General features: G+C 43.5%; 1 protein-coding gene and 1 long non-coding RNA gene across 12 annotated transcripts in view; one reads left to right on the forward strand and one right to left on the reverse strand.

Annotated features, from left to right (window-relative positions):
- SKAP1 (src kinase associated phosphoprotein 1) overlaps positions 1 to 25,864 on the forward strand; it is a 312,733-nt gene that overhangs the window by 236,311 nt on the left and 50,558 nt on the right. For all 11 annotated transcript variants that reach the window (XM_080979453.1, XM_080979457.1, XM_080979450.1 and 8 more), the window contains 3 exons: positions 1,099 to 1,162; positions 4,846 to 5,037; positions 22,122 to 22,184. In XM_080979453.1, coding sequence (XP_080835579.1) covers positions 1,099 to 1,162; positions 4,846 to 5,037; positions 22,122 to 22,184 — 319 coding nt within the window. The remainder of the gene's footprint in view (positions 1 to 1,098; positions 1,163 to 4,845; positions 5,038 to 22,121; positions 22,185 to 25,864) is intronic.
- Positions 9,672 to 12,678, reverse strand: LOC308462158. The gene is made up of 3 exons (XR_013979025.1): positions 12,550 to 12,678; positions 12,203 to 12,336; positions 9,672 to 9,790 (listed from the first exon to the last, which is right to left on the reverse strand). It is a non-coding gene; the product is annotated as an uncharacterized lncRNA (long non-coding RNA).

A 25,864-nucleotide genomic window follows, 5' to 3' on the forward strand; every position in this document is an offset into this window, starting at 1 on the left:
GGTCGTCCCTTAGTATCATGGTCCCTCCTTCCTTCGTTGATCCTTAGCTCACTCAGCTATAAGTCCACACACATACACTGCAGGAGTGAAGTAGCTCCCCCTTCAAAGCACTGCCATAGGTTGCCACCTAGAGGTCTCTCGTGGTATGGCCAGCTTTGCCTCAGTCTCTTAACCATTAACTCAAGCATAGGTAAACTTGGCCCTCCAGACGTTTTGGGACTACAACTCCCATCATCCCTAGCTAACAGGACCAGTGGTTAACTGGTACTGAGTACATGTATGTTTTTGCATTGCATGTGTTTGGGGCTTCAGTGTCTACTCCTGGCCATGCCTACATGAGGACTCCCCTGCTGTAGTTGTTCACAAGTTGATCAGGAGAGGTTTGTCTCCAGTTGTCATAAGAACATACAACATGCTTTCAATTTATTTATTGCCATTCATTCATTCACCTTTTTCCCTGACAGGGATTCAAGGGGGCTTATAGATAAAATGGGTCTGTAATGGATCTAAGGACTGTGTCCAAGTTGTTTGAATCTGCTTTTAAAATACAGTAATAACCATGTTGAATATGAGCAGTGACAAGTTGTGCACCCCAACTTGCTGCAATGATTTGTCTGGGGTTTGCAAAACAAATGGGGCAGGAGAATTCTCCATGTGTCTTTGTGGGATTCCAAAATAACCATGTACTGTCAGTAGAACTCCACTTTATTTTATGTAGAAGAGAGAGAGAGATGGGACAATAGTAGAGATGAGGGGCATCACAAGACCAAAACATTACAATATATAGCTAATTTACAGGTGCGCGCTTATGATTTTTTTCATCACTTAGTGATTCAGCAGCCAAATGCGTAAACTGCCAGATCTAAAAAGTGATGTGTTTTGAATGATGTTAGTGGGTAATATGGAACCTCTGTCTGTGATGCATGCTTTTCTGTATTCATGCTTAATGAAGTACTTGACAGGGGCAAACCCTGAAATCAGTAGCATGCTTCTTTAAGTGTGGCTTGCACATGGAGTACAATCACCTGTAAATTAGTAGTTGCTACAGACCTTATGGCAGAAATCTTGCAGTGACTGTATTGAATTCTTCCTTTGCAGTTTACAGCTGTTAGCTCTGCAGAAGCCATGGACTGGGTGGATCAGATCCAATTCCTGCTTAAGGGTGAGTAGCTTAAGAGGGACCAAATCCATATGATATAGGTGAGAGTGATTCCCACCTATAAAACTTGAGACTTGTTGACTTGCAGCTAAGGGAATGTACTGCTGTCACTGACAAACACTGTGTTTTGAGGGAATATGAACTGATAGGAAGTTCTGTCTGTAGTGGTTGCTGGCCCATTCACACATGCAAGATGTCAGAGGAAGACCTGGCTCCTGTGATGTTCCAGTGTAGCAATGCAGTCTCCAAAGTTGTATATTTTTCAACTGATGAGCATATATTTATGAGCTTAACTGTTATTTAGACTATGTCAATTAATTAGACAGGAATTGACTACAAAGGGCCAAACAGTGTATAAACTCCAGACTTCCGATCACCCTCCTTCTGTATTACTTACCAGAATCTTAGCTTTTGTGCCTGTGCATTTCTGTTGATTTCTTACCCTCACGCAGATAGTCACATAAGCATAGTGGTAAGATTGTCTAAAAAGCTCACAAAACAAAAGGCAATTTTTAATTTAAAGAAGATCCCAAAGTGATGTTTCTGAAACCTTTAATATTGTTTTGAAAGGGAGAAGCGAGAAGGCAACAGTTCTTCTACTTGTTTAATTGCTAATATTCACATTTGTGTCCTCCTTTCCTGGCAAAAAGCAGTTTCCATCAAGGTTATCCCATTTTATCCTTGCAGCAAATATGTCAGTTGGATTAGGAAGAGACATGGTGATTGGCCCAAATCTACCTGACGACTTCCGTGGTCAGGTGACAATTTGACCTCTTCTAGGTTGAAGTCCAATGCTTTATAAATCCTGGGGAGTTCAGAGGCATTCACACACACTGACACACTGAAAGAACATTTGACACAAGCTACATGGGCTTGCCCCATCCCTACTGCTGATGCATAGGGTGGCCATACTGCCACCTGCTGACCATATTTTAGGCCAGCACATAAGGGGCTCTCCATATATAACAATGTATGTAAATAAAGCTCTTCCACAAAAGTGGGGAAACTAGCCCAGTCAGAGTTGCCCCCTTTGTGTGGATAATCTCTACATGCACTTCATTGTATGCTTATAGAGCCCCTTTAGACAACTAAATGTATGGATAAAATAGGTGTGTATGTACTGCATTCATCACCAGGAAGCAGGGCTAGCCCCTGGGGCCTCACAACCCCTTCACACATTCTTTTCTTCTACTTCCTCCATTAAACCACACTTGAAATTTACTAACCTGCCTTACAGGATCCTAGGTCATGTACGATGCACAACCCAGATATTATAGTTCCTGTCTAGAGGTCCTACAATCTAGATAAAATTGGGGGAGGGCCAGGTGACTTGGTGAAGAAGTGCAAACAACATGGGGCTAGGGCCATTTCAGGTTTTGCTGAGGAAGTGTGTAGTATGTAACATGGGACTTGAGGAAAGTTTGACAAAGAAGGGGAATATTCTCCCAGTCCTTTCCCCAGAAGCTATGAGAAAAGGACCGGGAGAAGAAGCAATCTTGTTCTAAAGGCACCTACTGAAAATCACTGGCTGGTTACCCCTTAACACCCTTTAACCACAATGCCATTCTCACAATGAGAATGTAGAACAAGGGAACATTTTCCACCTCTATCCTTGTTTGTGAGCGAAATGTGAGTCCTAATCCACATCAGTGTTTATATGGATATAAAACTAGGGGCTGCTAGTTCTTTCATGTTAATTAACTAAAATCCATGTGTGTGATCTCATAGATGTTACATAAAACAAAGTGAAAGTGTCCTGAGACTCAAATCCAAAGGATGCCTTCTTCTCCCCATCCCCTTTTGATGTTGTTGTCTATAAGGTGCTAGTGCTATTTGCTATTCCATATTTATTGTTGCTTGTTTTGTGTGCCAGAATAAACCCCTAATAATGAACTGTGTGTGCATGTGTGTATGTGTGATGGGTTAATTACAAATTAAACTCACACTTGCTTTGCTAAAGCCACTTTCTGAGTTGCAAAGGATGCGTGCTCTCAAAGCACCCTCTTCTGGTCAGTGTGTGAAAGCAGTATTGATACTGGTTTTTTTTAAAAAAAGATGCTATGACTAACATTTTGTCAGCTTACGTAAACTCATGAAGCTAGGAGTCACCAGAAAGCTGTCCCCTCTCAACTCCAAGGATAAATAATCTGCAAATCATATCTGCCCACACATTCCAATTAGCCAAAATAATTCATACCACAATAGGGGAGGGGGAAAGAGCAAACCACAGCAAGCAACCTGCTAAGCAGAGATCTCCGGAAAAGAAACGGCCCGAGAAGTATTGTCGTTTGAGGAGAGAAGCTCCAATACCACGGACTAGCTTGGTATAGTTGGAGAGAAGGGCACAAGGTTCTCCCCACCCCCACCCCCACCCCCCAAACGTCTTTCTCCAATTGACTTGAACTCTGATCAATTGAAAGTACGGTAATGGTAAAGATGTTTGTTTTATTTTGTTCCAGGGTTCATTAGGCAATGGATAGGGAAATTCTGGCTCTTCAGATATTGTTGGATTCCAGCTCCCATCAGCCCCAACCAAAATAGTCAGTTGTCATAGATAATGGGAGCTGGAGTCCAACAACATCTGGAAAGCCAGAAGTTCCTCATCCCTGAACTAAGCAAATTGATCCCGTTCTGGAGCATATAAAGTAGTAATCACAAAAGAAAACTAATGCCTATGGTCATATGTACAATACTTCTCATTCACCTCTAATAAACCTCAGCCAGCTAGCACCACACCTCTGCTGACTAGTGTTAGGACTTTCAGGCTATATAGGGTGTGCTACTTTTTACAGCTTTAAACCTACTACCTCTCATTCTAGAAAAGTAGTGATGATACTCCCAGTTTCAATGTATAGGTTCGTGCAACTGCTCTAATAGGGTAAAGAGGTTCCCACCCTGTCAACACTCCCTGGTGTGTGTGCAAAGAGAAACTAACTTGATACTAATAAAGCCATGTTGATGTGAACCGCTATGGGGGGAAAGAGCTGGGAAACACACATACTTCACTTTGCTCATAAGGTGTTGATATGGACTCACTCTTAAGAATCATTCCAGTCACTTCCCCATGGCTTCGCAACTCTTTTTCCTTGACAACTTGCTGTATTGTTTTGCATTCTTCAGAAGTATTGCAAATCTTGTTTCCTCTGGGCTGCCACAAGTGGTTGTTGTTGTTGTTGTTATGGCAGAGATTAAGCTAGTGGAGAAACTGGGGCTTTAATGTTCAGGGTTTTTTGTTCTGGTTTTGTTTTTAAATTTGCCTGTTTCAATACTCTTTAAATGCTTTGTCAGCCTCCCTGAGTTTCTGACACTAGGAAAATGTGGGGTGGGGAGGGATATAATCAAACCATGCTTCACTGAGACAAGAGCTGTACTTGCCAGGTCCAGATCTACAGCTTCATGGAAGAGGATAACTCAGACATATTCAGAGCATTCTTGTTATGGCACCTGTTAGCTCAAATTAAGGGCAGAAGTTCGTTCTTCCGTCACTTGGGACATGTGACGAATTTAATAATCAGTCTTAACAAACCTCCATCGACATTCGCTCAGACCACATCTTGCCAGCTGAAAATAATACTGTTTACCCTAAGGAACATCAGCATCTAATTGTGCTGTCCATTTCCCTTTTTCTCTTTATTTTCCTCTTCCTTTGTGTGTCATGTATTTTCCTTCTTATCTTCTTCTCCCAGATATTAAGTCCTCAGTTATCCCCTGTGAGGAAGTCGAGGACGACGACGACGACAATATCAAAGAAGAGGCCTATGATGACATCGACAGTTTTGATTCCCCCAATGTGACACATCATCAGGATACCTCTTTGACCATGGAGGAAGATGAGGATGACAGACAGAGTGATGACTGCATTTATGAAGTTCTTCCAGGTTAGCAGGCTTTCATTCATATAAAGCTGCTTTGTATGGCAACTCAAACCATTGGTCCATCTGTCTGAGGCTGTGTGCACACCACAGTGTTAATGTGTATGTGGGCCGCACACGAGCACCTTCAATTGAACTCTTTCTCAGTGTTCCCCATCCACAGTGGTGGGCAGTGCTTGATGTGATCTATTCCCACTATGTATTGTTGTCCCCCACCACTTGCCAATTAGTACTTATTCACACACCCGAGTTCCGGAAACCTAAAGGCCATTGTAGGCATATGGGCAGGTATTTGTTTACCTATGCGTGCAACCATAAAAATAAAAAAATAGACTCAAATTTTCTGATATACCAGACTTGCACAAAACAATGGGTTTTGCTTTTTTTTTAAAAGCATGTGTTACACACAGCCTCATTGGCAGCCCACTTAGTAGCACCAGGGCTAATGAAAGTAAAGAATAGATGGGTGATAGATGGCACCCAGGACATCATCATTGCACGCTTTAAAAACAACGACAGCAACCCACACATTGCCCTTCAGTATGTTCACAGTTGGGTAACAGGCAATTTTACGTTGTGTTTTTTTCCTTACTGCATTATCCACAGATCAGAAAAGTTTGAATTAAATTGGGGCGGGGCGGGGCGGGGCGGGGCTGTGGAGTGTCAGCTGCCACTTGGATGAGAACAGCATTGTGTGAACAACACCAGAAAACATGCACCCCTGAGATGCAATGGTTAGAGGATGAGCCTAAAGAGCTGGGCTGTGGGCCTAGGGAGGGAAGGATTCATACACATACCCAGTATTGCTCGTTCTTACAGACTTCCAGAAAACAGGCTTGGACCTGTGCTTTCTAGACACAGGACAAGGGGAAGTGTGGATGAGCCAATAGTGCTCATGCTATCTGTAACAATCTCTTCCTGCCCTTGTATTTCAGAGTACTGTACAAGAGTGCCCATTTGTCTAGAGTTCTTTTGTCTAGAACATAACTTCTGCCTAGAATACATTACTATGCAGATGAATTCCCATGTCAGTTGGCAAGTGAAAGCCAGTAGAACAGGTAGAATCAGGGGTGCCAACTTGCACCCCACATTGAGGGGGCCCATCGTCATGTGATATACCCCACCAGCATGAGCGCTTGTCCGGCAGCGGCAGGGGATGTGAATCACCCTCCGCGCATCCTGCCAAGCACGCAAGTGCTTGCCTGGCGGTGGCGGGTATGGCAGCCCCCTCAATACTGGGAGGGCTTGGCCCCCTCCCCACAAATATTGAGGGGGCTGAAGCCCCTTCCGCCACTACAGTTGGTGCCCCTGGTTAGAATAGAAAACTCAACAATTTGCCTCAATTAACAAGAAAATATTAGTTCACCTGGGAAGAAAGAATAGCAAAATCTGCAAATTTCACATGTTCTGCACTCATCACGCAGTGCTTTTCTAAGTGCTGTGAAAACTGCAACTCCTGCTCTCACAGGCCACCCACAGGGTCAGCCACCATGAGCACAATGGTAACAAGTACCTGGTTTGGATTCTATCTGCTCAGCTCTCCAGTTTCCTGAGATACATGTTCTGCTCTCTCTACCTTTTGCAGTCCTTCCTACTTTTGTGTCATCTGCAGCACACAAGTAGCGGGCAGGAAATGAATCAGAGCTGTAGTTGAAGAACCGGCATGGACTCTGCTCATTTTGTTTTTGTCATTTCATAAGGGGAAGGCAGGTTCCTTACCGTGCAGATTCAGTTACTTTTGAGGCCTGGCTGTGGAGATTAGATTTAAGAGCAGGAGTGTGGGATGGTAGAATTGAACTGTTGTGTTTGTTTGAAATCTGAGATTAATGGGATGGTGAATTTTGTGTCACAATACCAAATGCTATGCTTGCACAGAAAACCTGTGGACTCAAAAAATAAACAGCTTTGGATGTCAAACATCCCTTTGAGTTCAATCTGGGACATACCATTACAAAAAGGGCAATACTTATCTTTTATTTTATTTTATTTTATTTACAAGCGGGATTCATTGGAAATATTAGACATCTACAAAAGGCAGCAAAACTACTAATCCTGCATCACATTAGCAAACAAAGCAACATCCTAAACATCTGCAACTCCCCAGGTGATTCCAGTCCAGCTAGAGACCTGCGGGTATAGGGCAGTATACAAATTTAATAAATAATAATAATAAACAGAGAGCACTTTGTTTCTCTCTAGGTTGAAACCTTACAAATTGTTTATTTACCCCTCCTACTAGCTCTGGATGGGCATTGTATTCTAAAGGCAGGGGAGAGAGATTACCAGGCTATTAAGAAAAACATCCCTGGTCATTAAAAAACATTAGCCATCTTTTGTCAAGCCCCTGATTACCCATTAGTCTGTCAGGTGAAACCATAGTGATAGGGCCCATTCATGCTAATCAAGACAGCAAAACTCACAACACCATTTTGATGTGAATAGTATACCCATTCACCCTTCTGTTCAGGTGTGGATGGCCAATCTGGGAAAACAGCCTAGCTTTTCACATTGCCTTTCCATTGTGCGTAATGTACACAGAGCAGAGCAGCAGATCTGCTTTACCAATCTGCCTTTTGCTACCTTCATGCAAAATCAGCCTACGAGTCTCTGCAGATGGACACTGAGAACAGTGGATCTACTATAATTGCTTGTGTACAGCAGGATCCCATTGGAGGTTGCATATTTTCAACAGCTCTTTACATTTGAAACATTCCTACAGCACACAGAAGCTGGCTGCTGGATCAGAATGAATTTTTGATGCTTCTTTTCGTTGCAGCCTTGTTTTTATGTCGGACACGACTAAACAACAACGAAAGAGAGAGAGTGAACAGTGTTCAAACAGTTGAAATAGCCACATTTTTTTCTATACAAATACACTAGAATGCACAATCCTTGTGTGCCCACAACTGTATTACAGAAAGGTACCCACAGAGCAAACTGCTGCAAATGACTTAAATAAGAGGCCAAAATTAAAAACAAAAGGGCCTGACATGAAGGGAAATTTCTTCTTGACCTTAAATATGTTGATCACTCAGACCCTGAGTGTGAGCAAAACCCATACAACAAGATCCCTGACAAAGACTGAGGCGGGGCGTGGGGGGATCAACTCCACCCAACATCCTGTTCCTAGTTCTAGACCACTCCTGGAATAGGAGGAAGTCCCCAAGGTTATGCAGGAGAAAAAGATTAATGTTTCTCTGCTGGCAAGTGTCTCTGGATGGTGCAGCGTGTCTTTTCCTTGCTACTGGGGTCATTACAGTCAGCCTCCATACACAGTGACCTTCTGGTTGGAAAGCTTGAGTTGCAGATAAGTTTGAGTCCTGGCATTTCCTCTGCATGCAAACTGATCCCTCCCCAGATTGCAGAGGAAATCCTGTCAAGAGAATTGATAATGAGTGGCAAGCTTTCACATTGACATGGATGGAATGGGCTACAAATCCAACCCAAAGATAGTTGTGCACGGCAAAGCATTATGTTCTGAAGGGTGGGGGTTGTATAGTGGCATTTGCTCTCTGATAATTGGATGAGAAGGCAACTTCATCATCTGATCTTTTATCCTGTTCCCACTAGGGCTGAGCGATAACTGGTTTTCAATATCACGATATATCACCAGCTAAACATTGTGATATATTGATATATCACGATATCTGAAATAAGGAAAGAACTACACAGAGGTGAATAGGACAATGTCCTGGCAACTGCTACCACTACTTGCAGGCTGCCACTGCTACTGCCACCAGCTCCCGTCACCACCATGAGGTCTCACAAGTTGCCACTGCTTGTTCCGCCTCCGTGAGGCCTTGCAGGCTGCTGCTGCTGCTGCTGCTGCTGCCCCCCCCCCACTGCCTTCACAAGGACTTGCAGGCCACCATGATTCTGCTGCCACTGCCAGGCCTTGCAGGTTGTCACCGCTACTACTGACATGTACCATGGTTATGGCAAGCTGTTTCTGCCACTGCTGCTTCTGCCTCCTAGCAGGCCTGCTGGTGGTCTGGCAGTCCCAGATTATTTTTATCCACTTTGACTCATCGCTGTAGTCTGGATTGTCCTAAATACCACCATTTGGTAGCCAAGCCCAAAACCAAAAGTCCTGTTGAGATGCATTTTGGCTTGCCTGGTGATGAAACTGAGTGTGTGATGATTGATAATATTGTCATTTATCTGTTTTAGACCCCTAGCAATTGCAAGGACATTGTCCTGTTCACCTCTGTATAGTTCCATCCTTATTTCGGACATTGTGGTAGATTGCAATGTTTAGCTGGTGATATTGTGAGGTTTAGCTGCTGATAACATTGCAGTGTTTAGCTGGTGATTTATCGCGATGTTGAAAACCAGGTATTGCTTAGCCCTTACACACATTGTGATTTGTGATATATTGCCAGCTCAAATATTATGAAACATTATCACGATGTGAACTTTAAACCAGTTTTGGACGATATATTGATATATTGCCCAGCCCTAGTTCCCACCTATCTAAACACAGTCCCATCACTGTAGTTCACTGGCAAGGCCATGACTTATCAGAGGACAAGATTCATGGGCAAGACTGCTGAATCAGCTACATCACTAGAGCTTGAACAAAGGAGTAGGCAATAAAATAGATACACCAGCAATTTTGTGGCTGATACCGTGGCACATATACCTGGTCATTGTGGCCCCAACCTTCCTGGAGTCTTAGTTGGTGTGGGAAGTACTTCCATGCAAATATCTTCATGAGGAAGCAGGACTAGGATGAGGCAGTTCCATGGGAGCATGAGGCCTATGGGATAAGCAGGCAGTATCAGGTCCAAGGCAAGAACAGGATGTTGAACAGCTCTAGGTGGGGGAGCCCTACTGGTTGGCATGGATTGTGTTCACATTGTCGCCTTAGAGAACATTGAACTTGTGCTTTTGATGTACAGTTCTGGTTGCTGCTATGTACACACCAGGGAATATTAAAAAGGGCGGAAATATTTTAATTTATGCAAAGGTGTTCATACCTTGACTAGAGAAAAATTAGGAACAGCTTAAGGTCTTCAATCATTTTGAAGCTGGTTTTAGAATCAACATATCAACCAGTAGTATCTTAGAACAAAGGAAAGGATACTATGCATTTTGGATAATGTGTGAACACAGATTAAAAACCAAGCACTGGAAACACAAGGAGTACACAGTAAATAGGAGTGTGAACACAGCCATAGTCGCCTCCTGAGACAGCTATAGAAATTGTTTTCTGTGCAGGGAGCTAGAACCAACTGAAACCTTATATAGGTTGACAAGACCCGAAGTATGGAATGCTCCACCTCGCTGGAGGGGCTGGCCAGCTGGTTAAAGTGCCCTCACCTTATTTTGTAGTCTTTACCTTTTGTGAGAAAGAGGAGTCAGAGATACTGCAGGGGTCTCATGAGTCAAAGAATGGTAAGAGAGCTGTGTCTTCCAACTGGGAGGGCCCCAAATTACATTTGGATGGTTCTCCCTTGAGCACACAGTCTGAATGTCATTCTCATCAGAGTCCTTCATTGAGCAATGCAAGGTCTGTGAGTCATAATACCCTGTTCTGCAGTGAGAGCTCTTTGCATTATGGTGGCAGCTTCTAGCTGGTTCCTTTGAGGTCCCTATTCTTCGGGTTGTGGAGGTGACTTTGGGGTGTTCTGTACTAAAAGGAATAGTGTAGGCATAAATGTTTCCCTGTCTTCAACTTGTTCTGTGGATTGGCCTTCCTCAAAGGAGTTCTTGAGTTGATTTCATGATGCAAGAGGTCTGGTTATCCTTTCTGATTCTGACCCTAGGCAGTGATAGTTGCACCTTTGCAGGAATACAAGGTATTACAGCGTACAAGGTATGGGTAGAGAAAGATTGCCAAATACAGAGCAATTTGCAGCTGCATGTGTTTTAGTAGCTTTGCCCTAATATTGATGCAAAATGGTCCACTTAGGCATGTGCTGAAGTTAGAGAGGGAGAGATCAGTCTGCTTGTATTCAATGCCCATTTTTAAGTGTTCCGTCATAAAATGTTAATTCGGTCAGTTTTGTCCTTTTTCTACGTTAAACTATTATTACAAAAAATTGCATAAGAATTTGCATTTATATACATATTTAAATATCTTCCCCAAAAAAATTCTATTTTATTTCCAAATCCATGTTTTTAAGCACAGTTTTTGAGGCGAGAAAATGTATTTGGAGAATTTTGTACTGCAAAATTTGGAGTAGTGCGAAAAGTAATTAGTTCTGATTTGCACATTAGTCCAGGAGGATGCAGATCAGGCCAGATCACATCAGAATTCCTTGCTTTCCTGCTCTCTCTCTGCACAACTCTCTCTTCAACTAGAGTTAAAGCTCTGCTGGAGGCTGGAGGAAGCACAGGAAAGTGGCTGCTGCTGCTACTGTGCTACCTCCAACATCAGCTGCTAGGTGAGGAGGCTGAGCAGCCTAAGCAAAGCCCTGCTGTGCCCTCAGGTCTCTATGGGGCTTCCTCTGCCCTCACTGACATCCTCTTCAAGCTCCAGGGAAGGTCTCCCCATGAGCCACAAGGACTCAGGCTCTCTGCTGCCACTTTTTGGTATGAGTCTGTCTGTCTGTCTGTCTGTCTGTCTGTCTGTCTGTCTATTTCCCAGAACTGCATGTAAGTAGAACATGCTTAAGTGGGGGAAGGTGTGTCCTGTACTATATCAAACAGCCTCAGCATTTCTTAGATTAGGGCAAAAGAGTGTCACCATATAATTTCTAAAATGAGAGAAAGACAAGGCACTCTGAACCTGCCTCAAGGCAGTGACTTCCTTGTTGCCTCACATAGTTTTGAGAAGTGGTACAGATCTAGGTCTGGAAAACCCCCGGTAGCTAGAGCAGTGACTTGGCAGGGGGAGATTCTCTGTTTCTTCCCTCCAGCATCCTGTCCACCTCCATCTTCAAGTTCAGTGATTCTGAAAGCTTCTGAAGCCAAGTCTCTGTGTAGCTTGCAGCTAGACATTCAAGCCATTTTTCCTTCCCTTCCCCCAAGTCTCCCACCGATGTAGTGGAGCAGGCCTGCGTACGGGGCAGATCCTCCAAGGAGCTGTGTTTTAATGTTGCAATTTGATTCAATTTTCCACTCTATAAAATTACCCATCATTGTTCGTTGCCTCCTAACAGACACCTTCACTCTTAATTTAACAATCCTATCGAATTCTGCCTCGGAAATTGGAAAAATTTATCACCTGTGAAATTTTATTTTTCCTTGGTTGTATCTGTTTTTGTAAAACTTCATTAGCGACGATGACTTGCTGAGGAAATTATCTTTCTCTCTCTCTGTCTCTCTCCTTCCTCTATCCCAGTCTCACTTCCTTTCATTCTTAAAAAAAGAATGAAAGAAACACTCAACCACAACTGAGATTTTTATTTCCATAATAAAAAAGAACAACAACAGCCCATACTTCACACAGACAGACAGAAAAAAACAAACAAACAAAACCTCTGCTGAATTTTCAGAATTGCCACATTGGTTCAGATCAGTGGTTTATTCTCCACAATTTCCTATCCCCTGATAGTGTGGTATTTTAGTTACTCAAAGGAAATTCACAAGAAGGGCATGATGGTAATTTCCAGGACCTTGTGTTGGTGTTCTGCACTTGGTAATTCAGGAAGGGGGAACTTATGGTCCTCCAAATGCTGTTGGACCATAATTTCCATCACCCCTGAGCATTAGCCATGCTGCTTGGGATTTGGAGATCCATAGGTTCCCTATTCCTGAATGTCATTGTGATGTCATTGTGGCATTCTAGCCATCACTGCGCCTTGATTGGCTGCTTTGGTACACGGAATATACAGGGATGTTGTTGGTGGCTGCCCACTTTTCAATCACCTGACAACACAGGATGCCCAGTAGGGATCCCGGCCCAGCTATAGCTGCAAACAGTGCCAAATGCAAACAGCCACACTTGCAAAGATGCAATCTACTTTCAGTAGACACTGGATTCTCTTGGGAGCTCCTGAGTAGACCCAACCTCAGCAGCATGGCTTACATTTGATGCCAAATTTAAACAGCACCAAATGCAAGCTGTATTTGGAAAGGATCAGTTGCAAGTGAAAGCTCCCCATTGTTTCTTTGCGGCTGCGTATTTACCTGACCCTGACATCAGGTGATTGACAGGGGTGTGTGGCCAGTGGGAAATGACATCTCATGTCAAATTAGGAGACCTGGGAAGTATAATTTGTTCCATGGCCAGTGATTCCCAACCCATGGTTTGGAGTGTTGTAGGAAAATATCAAAAAAGAGCCCTGTGGACCTTAAGAACTTGGACATTTATTATCAAATAAACTTCTATGCCATACAGTCTTCTGGTGTTTGCTTGTAGTCTAAGTATGGATCTGTCTTTAGCAAATAGGGGTTTATATCTGGACTCCATTCCTCTTTGAGCAGGTCGCCCAGTACAATGTAGAGGTGGATTTTTTAAACAGATTTTTAACAGATGCTTGGGCAATAGGCTGAACTTGTGGAATACAAGTTAAACAAGTGGCATGATTGCAGCACCAATACTATAATTAAATGCAGTGCATGCTTGTTTTGCAGTCTTAAACTGGTCTTTTTCTGGTACCTTACGCAGGAACAGTCCTCTGTGATACGCACACGCACATATTATGGGTGGGCAAGAGTGAAGGAAGTCAGGTTGGAGGGCATATTGAGTCTGTTTTTCAGCCTTAGTGTGGAAGCCGGACCAGTGAGCAGTTTGCTGGCAGCACCTTCCTGAGTTAAAACGTGAATGGCTTCTTTCCTGAAAGCTTCCATCCATCAAAAGCTTTTAGGGGCACTGTGCAACTGGGAAAGCCTGGCATTTAATTATGATATTAATGTTTCAACTGCAATCCTTCAAGTTGTCTGCCTTAGATCCCACTCTTTCAGCCTGCAGCCAAAGCCCTGACTGAGGCAACTTAAAACTTGCACCGCTGCATTGTACAGGACAACCTGCTCAGTGTATAGTTTAGCAAAGAAGAAGAATCTTACCTCCTTATCCTTCCTTGTGGGAGGATCCTAGCACACATACTTTGTATGCAGAAGGTTCCAGGTAAAATCCCTGGAAGCCTTTGCATAAAAAGCATATCCAGGTAGAAAAGATCAGGTAGCAGATGAAAGAGTCTCTTTCTTAACTCCTGGAGGGCTGTTCTCTGCCAGAGTGGGCAGCTGCCTTCTACAGATGCTGGCAAGTGAATCTGGGAACCTTCTGCATGCAAAACATGCACCCTGCCATTGAGCATTGTCTCTTCCCAGAACAGCATACAATGACTACATTGGTGGATGCATACCCTAAGTAGGGATGGCTCAGACATAGACTACACCCATGGCTTGGTGTCTGGTGGCTTGGATTGCTCATCGCTTGATGCCTTGCAGCTGATTGTAGCAATAGAAATGATTGAAAAGCACTGTATTTATGGCAACATGGAGGTTCTGGCTATAGTGTATATTATTTGTTGGTGCATTCACCTATGCAAACTGTTGCTTCGGTGTTGCAGTCTTTGAATGATGACTTCTCATCTGTGAAACAGCCCATTACTCATAAATATCACTATTATCAAGTTATGCATCACTAGGGCTCATTTGAATCAGGGTTCTTCAACACTTAGCCTGGAGCTTGGCCTCTGGCTTTTCTCAAAATTGCAGTCTTTAGTCCAGAAATTTTAGCTCTCACCTCAGGTGTTTGGTGGCCATTTGTGGTGGTTCACAATGCTAAGGTAAAGGTACTTGGTACATGTGCTAGGCTAGGCATTTCTTACTATGCATCACATCCAACAGCTGAGCCCTTTTGCATGAAAAAGAGTTTCTCGAGCTAGATCTGGGGAAGTCCAGCTGAAATTAAGTCCTGCATACTTCTTCTGGGAAGACAGGTTGGACTAGAAAACTCTTGGATAATTTTCCAAGTTCTTTTTGGTGTCACACTTCCTTTTCTTTACCTTCTTTGATTTCAAAACGATGCAGAGAATACATGGAGGCAGCTGAGGAGACGTTTTTGGTGAAATTTGGCTCTGTTTGGGGCCAAGGACTTAGACCCAGCAAACTGCTCTGAACCCATTAAGAAAGCTCTGCTAATGCAGTTTGCAAAGCAGCCTGAGATGAAAAGAAGAGTGGAGTTTCCAGTAAAGCAGAGAGAAGGCGAGACAGAAGAATCTCCTTGGGGGAATGTCTGGGGTTCACTCAGCTAAACAGCTTTGCTGAGCAATTTGAGCTGTTGGCAAGGGAGGGCCAAATGCTCACTAACCTTGTTCAAGGAGACAAGGAATTTGATGGGCAGTGTTTTCTAACATGTTAAGGATTCTAAAACTTAAACCTGGAACCTCATAACCTGACATAACCTAGTGATCTCTTTGATACTATCTGTGGAACTTGGACCCTGCTACTGGTTGTATGAAGCCTCTAGATTCACCAAGTTTTTCCATTACGTTTTACAGTCATTGGAAATTCAAGTGCCTTTTCCTGAGACTCTCTTGTGAAAATGACCAGAGTATAAAAAATAAAAGATGAAGTAAGCACCACCTTTGAAGGTCTATGTGTGCTCAGATCTTGGACCCTCTTCAGGCAAAGAAAACATAAGGGATGTTCACCATGGGCCCAGCAATTGGTAGTTAGTCTAAGGGCTACAGCCTTTTGCCCTTGCTTGGTTGATAGAACACAATGCCTGCTGTTCTTCTGTCTTGGATAACTGTCCTCAGGGACCCTGGAAGGGAGGATTCCAGTACTGAATTTGTGTCTGGTTGTTCAAGACCCCGAAGTCATTGACTGGCTGGATGCAGAGGAGTGATCAGAGGCACCAGCTAGCAAATCCCCAAGAGAACCCCCCAGGAAAGAAGGCTCAGAGCCAGGGGATTGGTGGTGGGGCAATGATGAGTGGTCAGAGGGAGAAGTAGGAGCAGAGTGGGAGGAGGAGGCGTTGGAAGCTGAAGAGGCAACAGGGTTTAGTGAGCAGGAAGAGGCGGTAGCAGAGAGTGGTTCAGACTCAGAGGCAAGAGAGGAGGTGGGGCCAGGAGACAAAGATGGGGCAGGCTGTGTAAGAATCCAGGGAGTTTTCCCTTCCTGCTGTGACCAGCTCCTCTCACCATGGTCTCCCAGAACACAGAGAAAAATTAAGAGGACAGAGCAAAGAGAGGCAAGATGGCAGAGCTTTAGGCTTCTAAAGAAGGAACCGGGGTAGGAGCCTTAGAGAGTGGTGGGAAGGCGGGGACCTTTAGTCCTCAGAACTGCCTCATTGGGGCAAAACCTACTGAGAAGAGTTGCTGTGACCATTAGGCATGTGCTGTTTTGGTTTCTTTGAATAAAGAGTTAACTTCACTGACACTGTTATTTTTTATTGCTGACCTGCTCGTGATTCTGGCTCCTGATACCCAACCTAGCCCTGCAGGTTTCCCACAACCAGGCCTAGGACCAACAGCTGGCAGCTTTGGGAGCTGCTAATGGCACACTTCCAATGCAGCCATTGTCCTAGGCCCATTTCCCATCAATCTTTCAATAAAGACTGCATCTGCCATTATATTTGCTCATAGCATTCTGAACTGACACTACATCACTCCAGAGCATTGTGGGCAATTACAGTGGCATACTTCAGGGTACATCAGAGAAGAGCCAATAAACATGGAAACAGATAGGTAGGGATGAACCAGAGGATCCACCAGTGGGAGGGGCACCAGAGAACCCCCTCAAACCAAGAGCCAGTTATTGCCCACAAGAAGCTTTTAGAGGCTGCTACTCAATTCCCAACCATGTGAATCCATCTAATATATTGTTTGCTCTCTTCCTCCCTGTTTTGCTGTTTATTGCTTTGGTCGTTTTCACAACCAACGTTTGAATTTTTGTAGTGTCTGTAAATCAAATGGTAAAGCCACAAGGGTTGGTCATATGTGGATTCATTTTGACATGGTTCTGGCTGGGGCTGATGGGAGTTGAAGTTCAAAACATATAGAGGGCACCAGGTTGAGGAAAGCTGTGTTAAAAGAATTACTTAATAGTTCTGATGAAGTTCTCATCTATACTTGGTCAGTTGCCTAGATGGGAGGCCTCCCAGAAACCCCTCTATGTACTGCCAAGGGCTCCTTAGAGGATGATCATGATGCAGACCTAGCAAATAAATGAACAATATTGAGAAACTCAAAAGAAGAATGCAGCGGGAAGTTCTCTTGCGTAAGCTCCATTGAAATGTGTGTGATATTTGCTCAATTTTCTGCTAAATTGTAGCTCCTTTCTAGTCTCCCTCACATTGAAAGTGTACTTATTGTACATATTGTCCTTCAGGTTTCACCCTAAACACATGTGCTATTTCTAGAGACCTGCTACGCTCTAAATAGTGTCCTCATGGCTGCAAGGGGGTACTGTGGCATGCACATAGCACACAGTTCAAAGTTGGAGGAAGGAGTTCTTGATATATTTAGAAACTGCAGAGAAGCAGTTGGTGTTTGGTGGTATTGTTTTTAAAACAAACTACAGTCATACCTCAGGTTGAAGTAGCTTCGGGGTAAGTATTTTCGGGTTGTGCGCTGCGGCAACCTGGAAGTAACGGAGCGCGTTACTTCCGGGTTTCGCCGCTCGCACATGCGCAGTTGGTCAAAATGACGTCATGCGCAGAAGTGGCGAATTGCCACCCGCGCGGACGTGGGTTGCGTTCGCTTCTGGATGCGAATGAGGCTCCAGAACGGATCCCGTTCACATCCAGAGGTACCACTGTATTTTTTGTATTGTACTCGCTCAGTGTGCTGATTGTAGATATGGGTGCTCCTGAAGAACAATCATGTGAGGTCCGAAACATTCTCTAAATGATGTCCCTTGGCTTAGATCTACCAGAGCAAGCTTGAATGTAATATGCGTGGCCTGTGCCATTTTAGAGGTGATTCCTGCTGGCTCTGCCACAAGTAGGAAAAGGTCTGCCAGGTTCAAGAGATGGTTGAGGGTTGGCAGCAGCACTCTTTTAGTTTGGTCAGCACGAAGCCTGAAAAAAACTGGCCTAACCCTTCCACTGTTCAGCAAAGGATGAGCAACCCTGTGTTTTCCATTTACTCTCTTTATCACATCATAGCATTGCCTGGAAGGATATTAATCGAGCTTTGATTGTTCAATTATTGTTAGGGTTTTTTCCTCTACTTTTCTCTGTGTGTGCATTTTTTTTAAAGTCATTGTAATAAGTTAACATTTACGGTTCTCCTTCACAGATCCACAGAGCAGGCAAGGGGTGGGGGTGGGTGGGAAAGGCACTCTCAATAATTTATTTTAAAATCAATGCTAATGAGGTTGTGTCTCGTCATTGGCCTGAGTTTTACAATCAAGCCTGATTTATTTAGAAAAGATCTTTGGTGCCACATTCCCATCTAACAGTGGGGGTGGAACAGGGCAGGGAGAGCTGTTTCTGTGACCCTCCAACTTCAGATCCAATTCTAAATTCACAGAGGGATGAACTGACCAGGTTTGCATTGATTTGAATGGAGAGTAAGAGACAGCTGTGCCCTAGACAAAGTGGTGGTGGGGAGAAGCTTTGGCTTCCAGAAAGTGCAGCATGGCAGGTTGTCCGGCACACTTTGCACTAATTCTATGATATTGGCAAAAGATCTGTTTCTGAGTCTGACCAGCTTTGCATCTGACCTTCTGTCAGCTATCTTGTTTTGTTTACTGAAAACTAGAGCTCTGTGCCCCCAGAGGCGCTGGATTTTATACTACAAGCAGAATTGTCTTCCGGGTTTAAATTTCCTTATGTTAAACAAACAAATAAATGAGAACCAGAATTCGGCCTCCCAAGTGTTTCAATTTTCATTTTTAGAAGCAGGCTTCCAGGCCTTGAGACTTCAAACACAGGCTGGTAACATTTTGATGGGACTGAATGGAGCTGCTCTTGGTCTTAAGTGGCTCATGAAAGTGATACCTTAATGTTGGGCATCACACAAGTAAAGTGGAATAATGTTTGTGCACAGTAACATACACACCTTCAGTTACTGCTGGGGAAGAACCATTTCTTCATGCCAACACAGCTTTTATCTTGTGAATACAGATGTCTATTTGCTAAGTGATAAAATACCAGCTTGTCTTCCCGTGTGATGGGGAATTTTTTTTGCCATACATCTGCACTTGATCAGCAATCTAGGAAAGAGGCAGTATGATAATTCTGCTTACTGTCCTTGGTGGGATGATACAGACAACCAGCTTACCAAGTGGTTAAATTCATCCTGTGTTAAGTTATCACTTGGCAAATGATAACTATCTGTGTTTGGCCTCTGTTTTCCTGTTAGTCTCTTAACCCATACTTGCCTTCTGGAATGCATCCCCCCTTCTGCTAAGTCCGTCCTTCCGCATCCACACAGCCCTCCTCCCTTTTCCTCTTCCCATGGCCTCCATCATCTCCTGACAGTGTGTTTCATTCATTGTCTTCTCTTTAGTGAGACCGGAGATACTTGTCAAAGCTAAGGAAGCTTTCCCGCTTGTGTTATGCTTATAAAGTGCCATGTAAATTTATGACGCTATAACAAGTGATTGCTATTACTGCCTTAAATAACAATTGATAGGTTTATGGGGCATATTTTAAAATACTACCTCCCTCTGCTAGCAGGTGATAACCCATTTTCCTGTTCTATATGTTAAGCTTTCGCATGTAGGTTGTTGTTCCCGAACAGCATAGGGATGAGTGCTGATTCTAACGTTGCTGTACTGACATACTGCCACTGAAATTTTCTTCTGTATGGTCAGGGTTCCACGTGGCTGAGGAAACATCTGAAATCAGCTTCCCATGTGGCTTACCCAAACTGCCTGATAAGTAGCCAGGTGGTCATGTGATCAGGAAGTATGGCACTTAAATGGGTTCTTAACCACGCCAAGCCAAGTACAAATGCAGACAATGTCACAGTCAAATAGGGAACTCGAGTATGCAGAAGTGAGTTTTGGCAGTAGTGACACCTGAATTAGACCATTGGATCGCTTCACTCTTAATATTTGTATGTAGTGTTGGCATTAATATAATGTATGTTAATATGTGGCTTTGGTAGGAGAGAGGTAGGACAGCTGTTTTCTCCAAAACGTGCTTTAGGGTAGAAGATACTTGTGATTTCCAATGCAGTAAAGCTACACTCAAACTTCCACCACCACACCTAAGATGTTACTTCTGTTATAGCTGTAAGCCAGCCAAGGTTAGAATCAGTTTAGTGAGATAGTTGAAAAGAGATCAGAAGAGGCTTTTCAGGGGTTTGCATTATTTCAAAACCACACATAACCTGTTTGGCCAGGGATAACTGCGGGGCAAAATAAATGTGTTCACACACCATGAGAAGTGAACTTTCTTAGAGAGTATTGTCTGTCATAGTCTCTATTAAGCTCATAGCAGAAGAACGATTTGAGCCAAGGACTCATCCTTTTCACAAGTCGGTCTATTAACCATTGCCCTGCTTTAACTCTATGAAGTCATCATAGATGACTTTTTAGCATGTAGCCCTAGTCATAAATAAGCAGCCAGTGGGCTGTGGTAGTAAACAGGAAGGATGCATATCCCATGCCGGCTTTAGGGCCACTTCAAATGTTGCAAAATTCCTAAAACAGGAAAACAAGCCTGCAACTGGTGTATTCTGTATAGTGATCTCACACTTGGGTTTATTGCTGCTCATAGATAATGAACAAACATGGGGAGTATTGCTGACCACAGTGTCTCTTCAGTTGGAAAATACATTTATGTGTATTTGCTAGATGTTGCCATCTACAGAGGGTGTGTGGTAATGCCTACCTGAGAATTCTTCCCATATAAGAATTTTGCATTATAAAACATCTCTCAGAAGTGGGGAAGGCAGAGTCACCTAGTCATCTGTGTGAGGGCTAAACTAGACATGATGCAGGAGGTCTGTGGTGGACTGGGGGGGGGGTACTAATTAGCAGCCTCACACTGTTGCTTTGAAGTTGAGGGAAGTAGCACTGCAGGAGGATTGGTTTAACCACATCCTCCCATCCCATTTCCCTGATTCAAATTCCTTTACGCTGAAACTGCTGTTAGCTCTGTAGAGCATGGAGGGAGGGAGACAGGTACCGCTTTCTAAAAAGAGCAGCAAATAATTTTAGCCACATGCCTGGAGCTGAGGCAAACCATTCAATCTGGTAGCTGTACAAGTGTTGTTTGAATTTGGGGGGGGGCAGGAATGGTTGAAAACTTTACCAACTGTTTCTAGGCTCCTCTGTGTGTACCATCATAGGCTTACTGAGGTTGTATTTACGGGATTGGTTATGATCTGAGCAGAATCCTCTTAGTCTCTTCAGGTTCCAAGTCTGAATATCTGGGCCTCATCACATAAGGAGCATGTGGCTTTAAAGCCATAATCAGGTTGTCTTCTTGTCCCCTGATGCTGTCCACATAAAATATCCCCTGCAGGCCCATTCAAAGACATTTTGCTACCCAGAGGAAAGAACAGGGTTGTATCCACTCCCATTCTGTGTACAGAAGCTGACAGACTTTGTGTCAATCGAATCTTCCCTTGACAACGGGAGAGCACCCTCTACTGTACCTGAGAGCAGCAGGCTAGTTTAGGGGATGTGGAGCAGGTCATGTGGCCCATACAATTCTGCCTTTCAACACTTTTCTGCCACTGCCCACCTCATAGCATCATGTGACCTGACTGCTTAATGGTAGGGCCAACCCTATATTCTGTTGCTGCCTTGTACCCTCACTGCTATGACAGCAGAGTTTTAAATATTTTATTTTATATTTTACTGATAAAATGGAAAGAGTCTCTCTGCAAATGGATGGCAACATACTTAAGAAGTTATTGAGGATAAAAAAATGCAGCAGTGATGGACGTTCTGATAGCAAAGGAAAAGGATAAGATGTGGTGCTAGGTAGAATTTTGCTATTCTAAGCTTCCCCTTTTTTTCTGTAGAACTAGATTCCAAGGCAGAGTCATGGCACAAATTATGCCCTGGTGCTCTGGAGCACATAAGTCAGTTACCAAGTGCTTTATTCCATTGGTTTTTTTTTTAGAAACATCCCCCCCTCCATGTGCAAATAGTGATGGGCAGTCACAGATGTTTATATTTGCTTTGTGGTTATTTTTAAAGCTTTCTTGGCTCTAAAATCCAGATTTTGCAAAATTAGTTTTCTGGCAGAAACTGCTAGATTTACTTCACTTCTTATCTCATTGTAGATGATGAACTTGGTTTGTCCACTTCAGATGACAGAGAAGATGCTGGAAGCATGGAGAAGACAGGTAAAAGATAAAATATCGGTTTGGAACTGCTTTCAAATCAGCATGCATTACATCATCGTCATCATCACCACCATAATTGCAAGGTGTACACCAAAGAAACAAAACCATGTTTGGACACACATATATTATACAGGTCCACACACAAAATTTGGCTGCAGCTCCTTGTCAATTGTATACTTGATGACAAACCTGGGTCTGCTGCCACATTATATATAGAACGGCCCTGAGTCAGCCTTCTTTTACTTTCTTCCTTGCCGTAAGAACCACAGGCAACCCAAGCTAACAGTGCTTGACTGAAATTGCCATCGATACAGTACAACTTTCAAACATGAATCTTATTCAGTACTGGTGGCCTTTGAGCCTGTTAATTTTCTAAGGGTTTGGGAGGCTACAATGTGTTACTCAGCTAGGCACCGTATCTTTCTCTCAAATCTAAAAAAAAGAGAAACATTTAGAGTGCCATTTCTTTCTAACAATTACTAGCCTTTGTTAGATTCAGGTAGGTAGCTGTGTTGGTCGGACGCAGTTGAAATAAATAAAAAAATTAAGTAAGTGTAAATTCTCTTCCCCTAACATCCTTAGTATACACTTAGTATACACCCTTCCCCTAGCATCCTTAAAAGTGCACCTATGTTTGGGGACAACATATAGACATGCTGACATTTAATTAATCAATGAATTAAAACCTGGATCATTAACTGTGTATGTGTGTGCCACACCACATGCATCAGTTGACACTCCTGTCTTGTAGCTCTGCTGGAGTGGAGTCCTTGCAGGAAAAGAATCTAAAGGAATCTCAGAAAAGGCAAGTCCAATGGGACACCTCCACGCCTTCCAGGGGAATGCAGTTGTGGGAATTGTACTCTTTATACTGATCTTCATCAAGCAGTCTAAAATTTATGCTTCACCATCCCTACAAAGCAAAGCAGATAACCTGATGGTGAGGAGGAAACACACCTTTCCCTGGCCATCAGTCCAAATTAAGCAAATTGAACAGATGTAGAATTTCTTAATCCCAAGATAGGAAATAGGCCCTTCATAGTGTAAAATTTAAATACAAAAGATGAAAGAGGCATACTGCGCACCACTCCTCCATCCTTAAATCTATAGTGGGTTAAGATTGACATATCAAGGATGTTTACTTCTATCAGGCTGCCTAATTTAGCATCCAGTTCTTGGCTGTTGTTTCCCCCCCAAGTGCAAATGCTTTGAATATTCCTACTTCCCTCACCCCTCCTTGTTCAGGAAATAGGTACCAAAAAGTCTTTGAGAAGGAGCCAGGCTCGTAAAACTTAGGCAACAGATGGGCGGAGGGGAAAGAGAATTGTCAGGAGTGAGGAAAGCAAAAGAGGAAAAGCTTATGGAAAAAACGAAGGAGGAGATGGATACAGACCCAGTAACAAAACAAAGGCAGGGTGAAAGGAGAGTCACAGTTACCAGCGCCAAGAGGAAAGGAGAGCAGGGAAGTTCTGTAGACTGGAAAGTTTGCCTTCTCAATCATTACGCCCAGCCACCACAGGCAGCCTGCTCTTCCAGAGGGCTCAAGCACCTTCATTCCCACCCTTGCTTTTTCCTTAAGAATTGAAGCCATGCAGGATCTGAGCAGAAAACCTGTTTCCTGGATCAGTCCCGTCCCACCTACCCACCAGCCCACTTGCTTCTCTGTTGGAATGTACGGGCCCAGTTCAGGAAAGAAGCACTTAGGCAGAGCTGCTTTGAGCTTCCTGCAGTTCTGGGTGTTGTCTTTTTGTCTGCAGCGCAGGAAACAGCAGTGTTCTAGTAAATTGTATTTTGTCAAGGCCACTAAGATGGTGTTCCCATCTCCAACATTTTAGAAGCATCTTAGAAGAAGCACTATTGCAGCACTTATTTCCAAAGGAAATACTGGGGCTCACATTCCCCAGAAGCTATTAGAAGCTATGGCGTGTGAGCAAGAAATTCTGACCCTTTAGCTGAGATATGTGATGAAGATGGCTGTGGTTTCCTCCGTAAAAGAGCAGATTCACTCTTCACATGCTCAGTCGTGGATGCTCTGTATGATTGCTTTATATTTTTCATAGCTGAATGCTAGCACTGAAAACAGTTCTTGGAGCTCAGCTCTTCCTTAAAATAAAACCTGCACTATTGAATTCATCTAAAAATGCTTGGTTACAAACACACACACTCCCCTCCATCCATTTTAAAAATTATTTTAATGATTTCTAACTAATATGCTTTTATTGTTACTTTATTATATTCATGTAAATCACTATTAAGTGAAGGGAGGAGCACTATATAAGTAAATTATTATAATCATTTTATTTCTTTTTGTACCAAATGTTCCCTTAACAATGGCTTTCTTAATATACAGATCTTAGCTATTTAGCAGCTCTCTTTTTTTAACTTGTGAAGGAGTTTCTGTGGACGGTGCTTTTCAACTAGCTTGCTAATGAATGTTACCTAAAGCAGGGTTATCCAGATCATAGAATCATAGAATCATAGAGTTGGAAGAGACCACAAGGGCCATCAAGTCCAACCCCCTGCCAAGCAGGAAACACCATCAGAGCACTCCTGACATATGGTTGTCAAGCCTCTGCTTAAAGACCTCCAAAGAAGGAGACTCCACCACACTCCTTGGCAGCAAATTCCACTGTCGAACAGCTCTTACTGTCAGGAAGTTCTTCCTAATGTTTAGGTGGAATCTTCTTTCTTGTAGTTTGGATCCATTGCTCCGTGTCCGCTTCTCTGGAGCAGCAGAAAACAACCTTTCTCCCTCCTCTATGTGACATCCTTTTATATATTTGAACATGGCTATCATATCACCCCTTAACCTCCTCTTCTCCAGGCTAAACATGCCCAGCTCCCTTAGCCGTTCCTCATAAGGCATCGTTTCCAGGCCTTTGACCATTTTGGTTGCCCTCCTCTGGACACGTTCCAGTTTGTCAGTGTCCTTCTTGAACTGTGGTGCCCAGAACTGGACACAGTACTCCAGGTGAGGTCTGACCAGAGCAGAATACAGTGGCACTATTACTTCCCTTGATTTAGATGCTATACTCCTATTGATGCAGCCCAGAATTGCATTGGCTTTTTTAGCTGCCGCGTCACACTGATGGCTCATGTCAAGTTTGTGGTCAACCAAGACTCCTAGATCCTTTTCACATGTACTGCTCTCAAGCCAGGTGTCACCCATCTTGTATTTGTGCCTCTCATTTTTTTTGCTCAAGTGCAATACTTTACATTTCTCCCTGTTAAAATTCATCTTGTTTGTTTTGGCCCAGTTCTCTAATCTGTCAAGGTCGTTTTGAAGTGTGACCCTGTCCTCTGGGGTGTTAGCCACCCCCCCCAGTTTGGTGTCATCTGCAAATTTGATCAGGATGTCCTTGAGTCCATCATCCAAGTCGTTGATAAAGATTTTGAATAAGACCGGGCCCAAGACAGAACCCTGTGGCACCCCACTAGTCACTCTTCTCCAGGATGAAGAGGAACCATTGATGAGCACCCTTTGGGTTCGGTCAGTCAGCCAGTTACAAATCCACTGAGTGGTAGCATAGTCAAGACCGCATTTTACCAGCTTCTTTACAAGAATATCATGGGGCACCTTGTCAAATGCCTTGCTGAAATCAAGGTAGGCTACATCCACTGCGTTCCCTTCATCTACCAGGCTTGTAATTCTGTCAAAAAACGAGATCAGGTTAGTCTGA

This window comes from Podarcis pityusensis, assembly GCF_964106645.2.
Source record: "Podarcis pityusensis genome assembly, chromosome: 13".
Classification (NCBI taxonomy): domain Eukaryota; kingdom Metazoa; phylum Chordata; class Lepidosauria; order Squamata; family Lacertidae; genus Podarcis; species Podarcis pityusensis.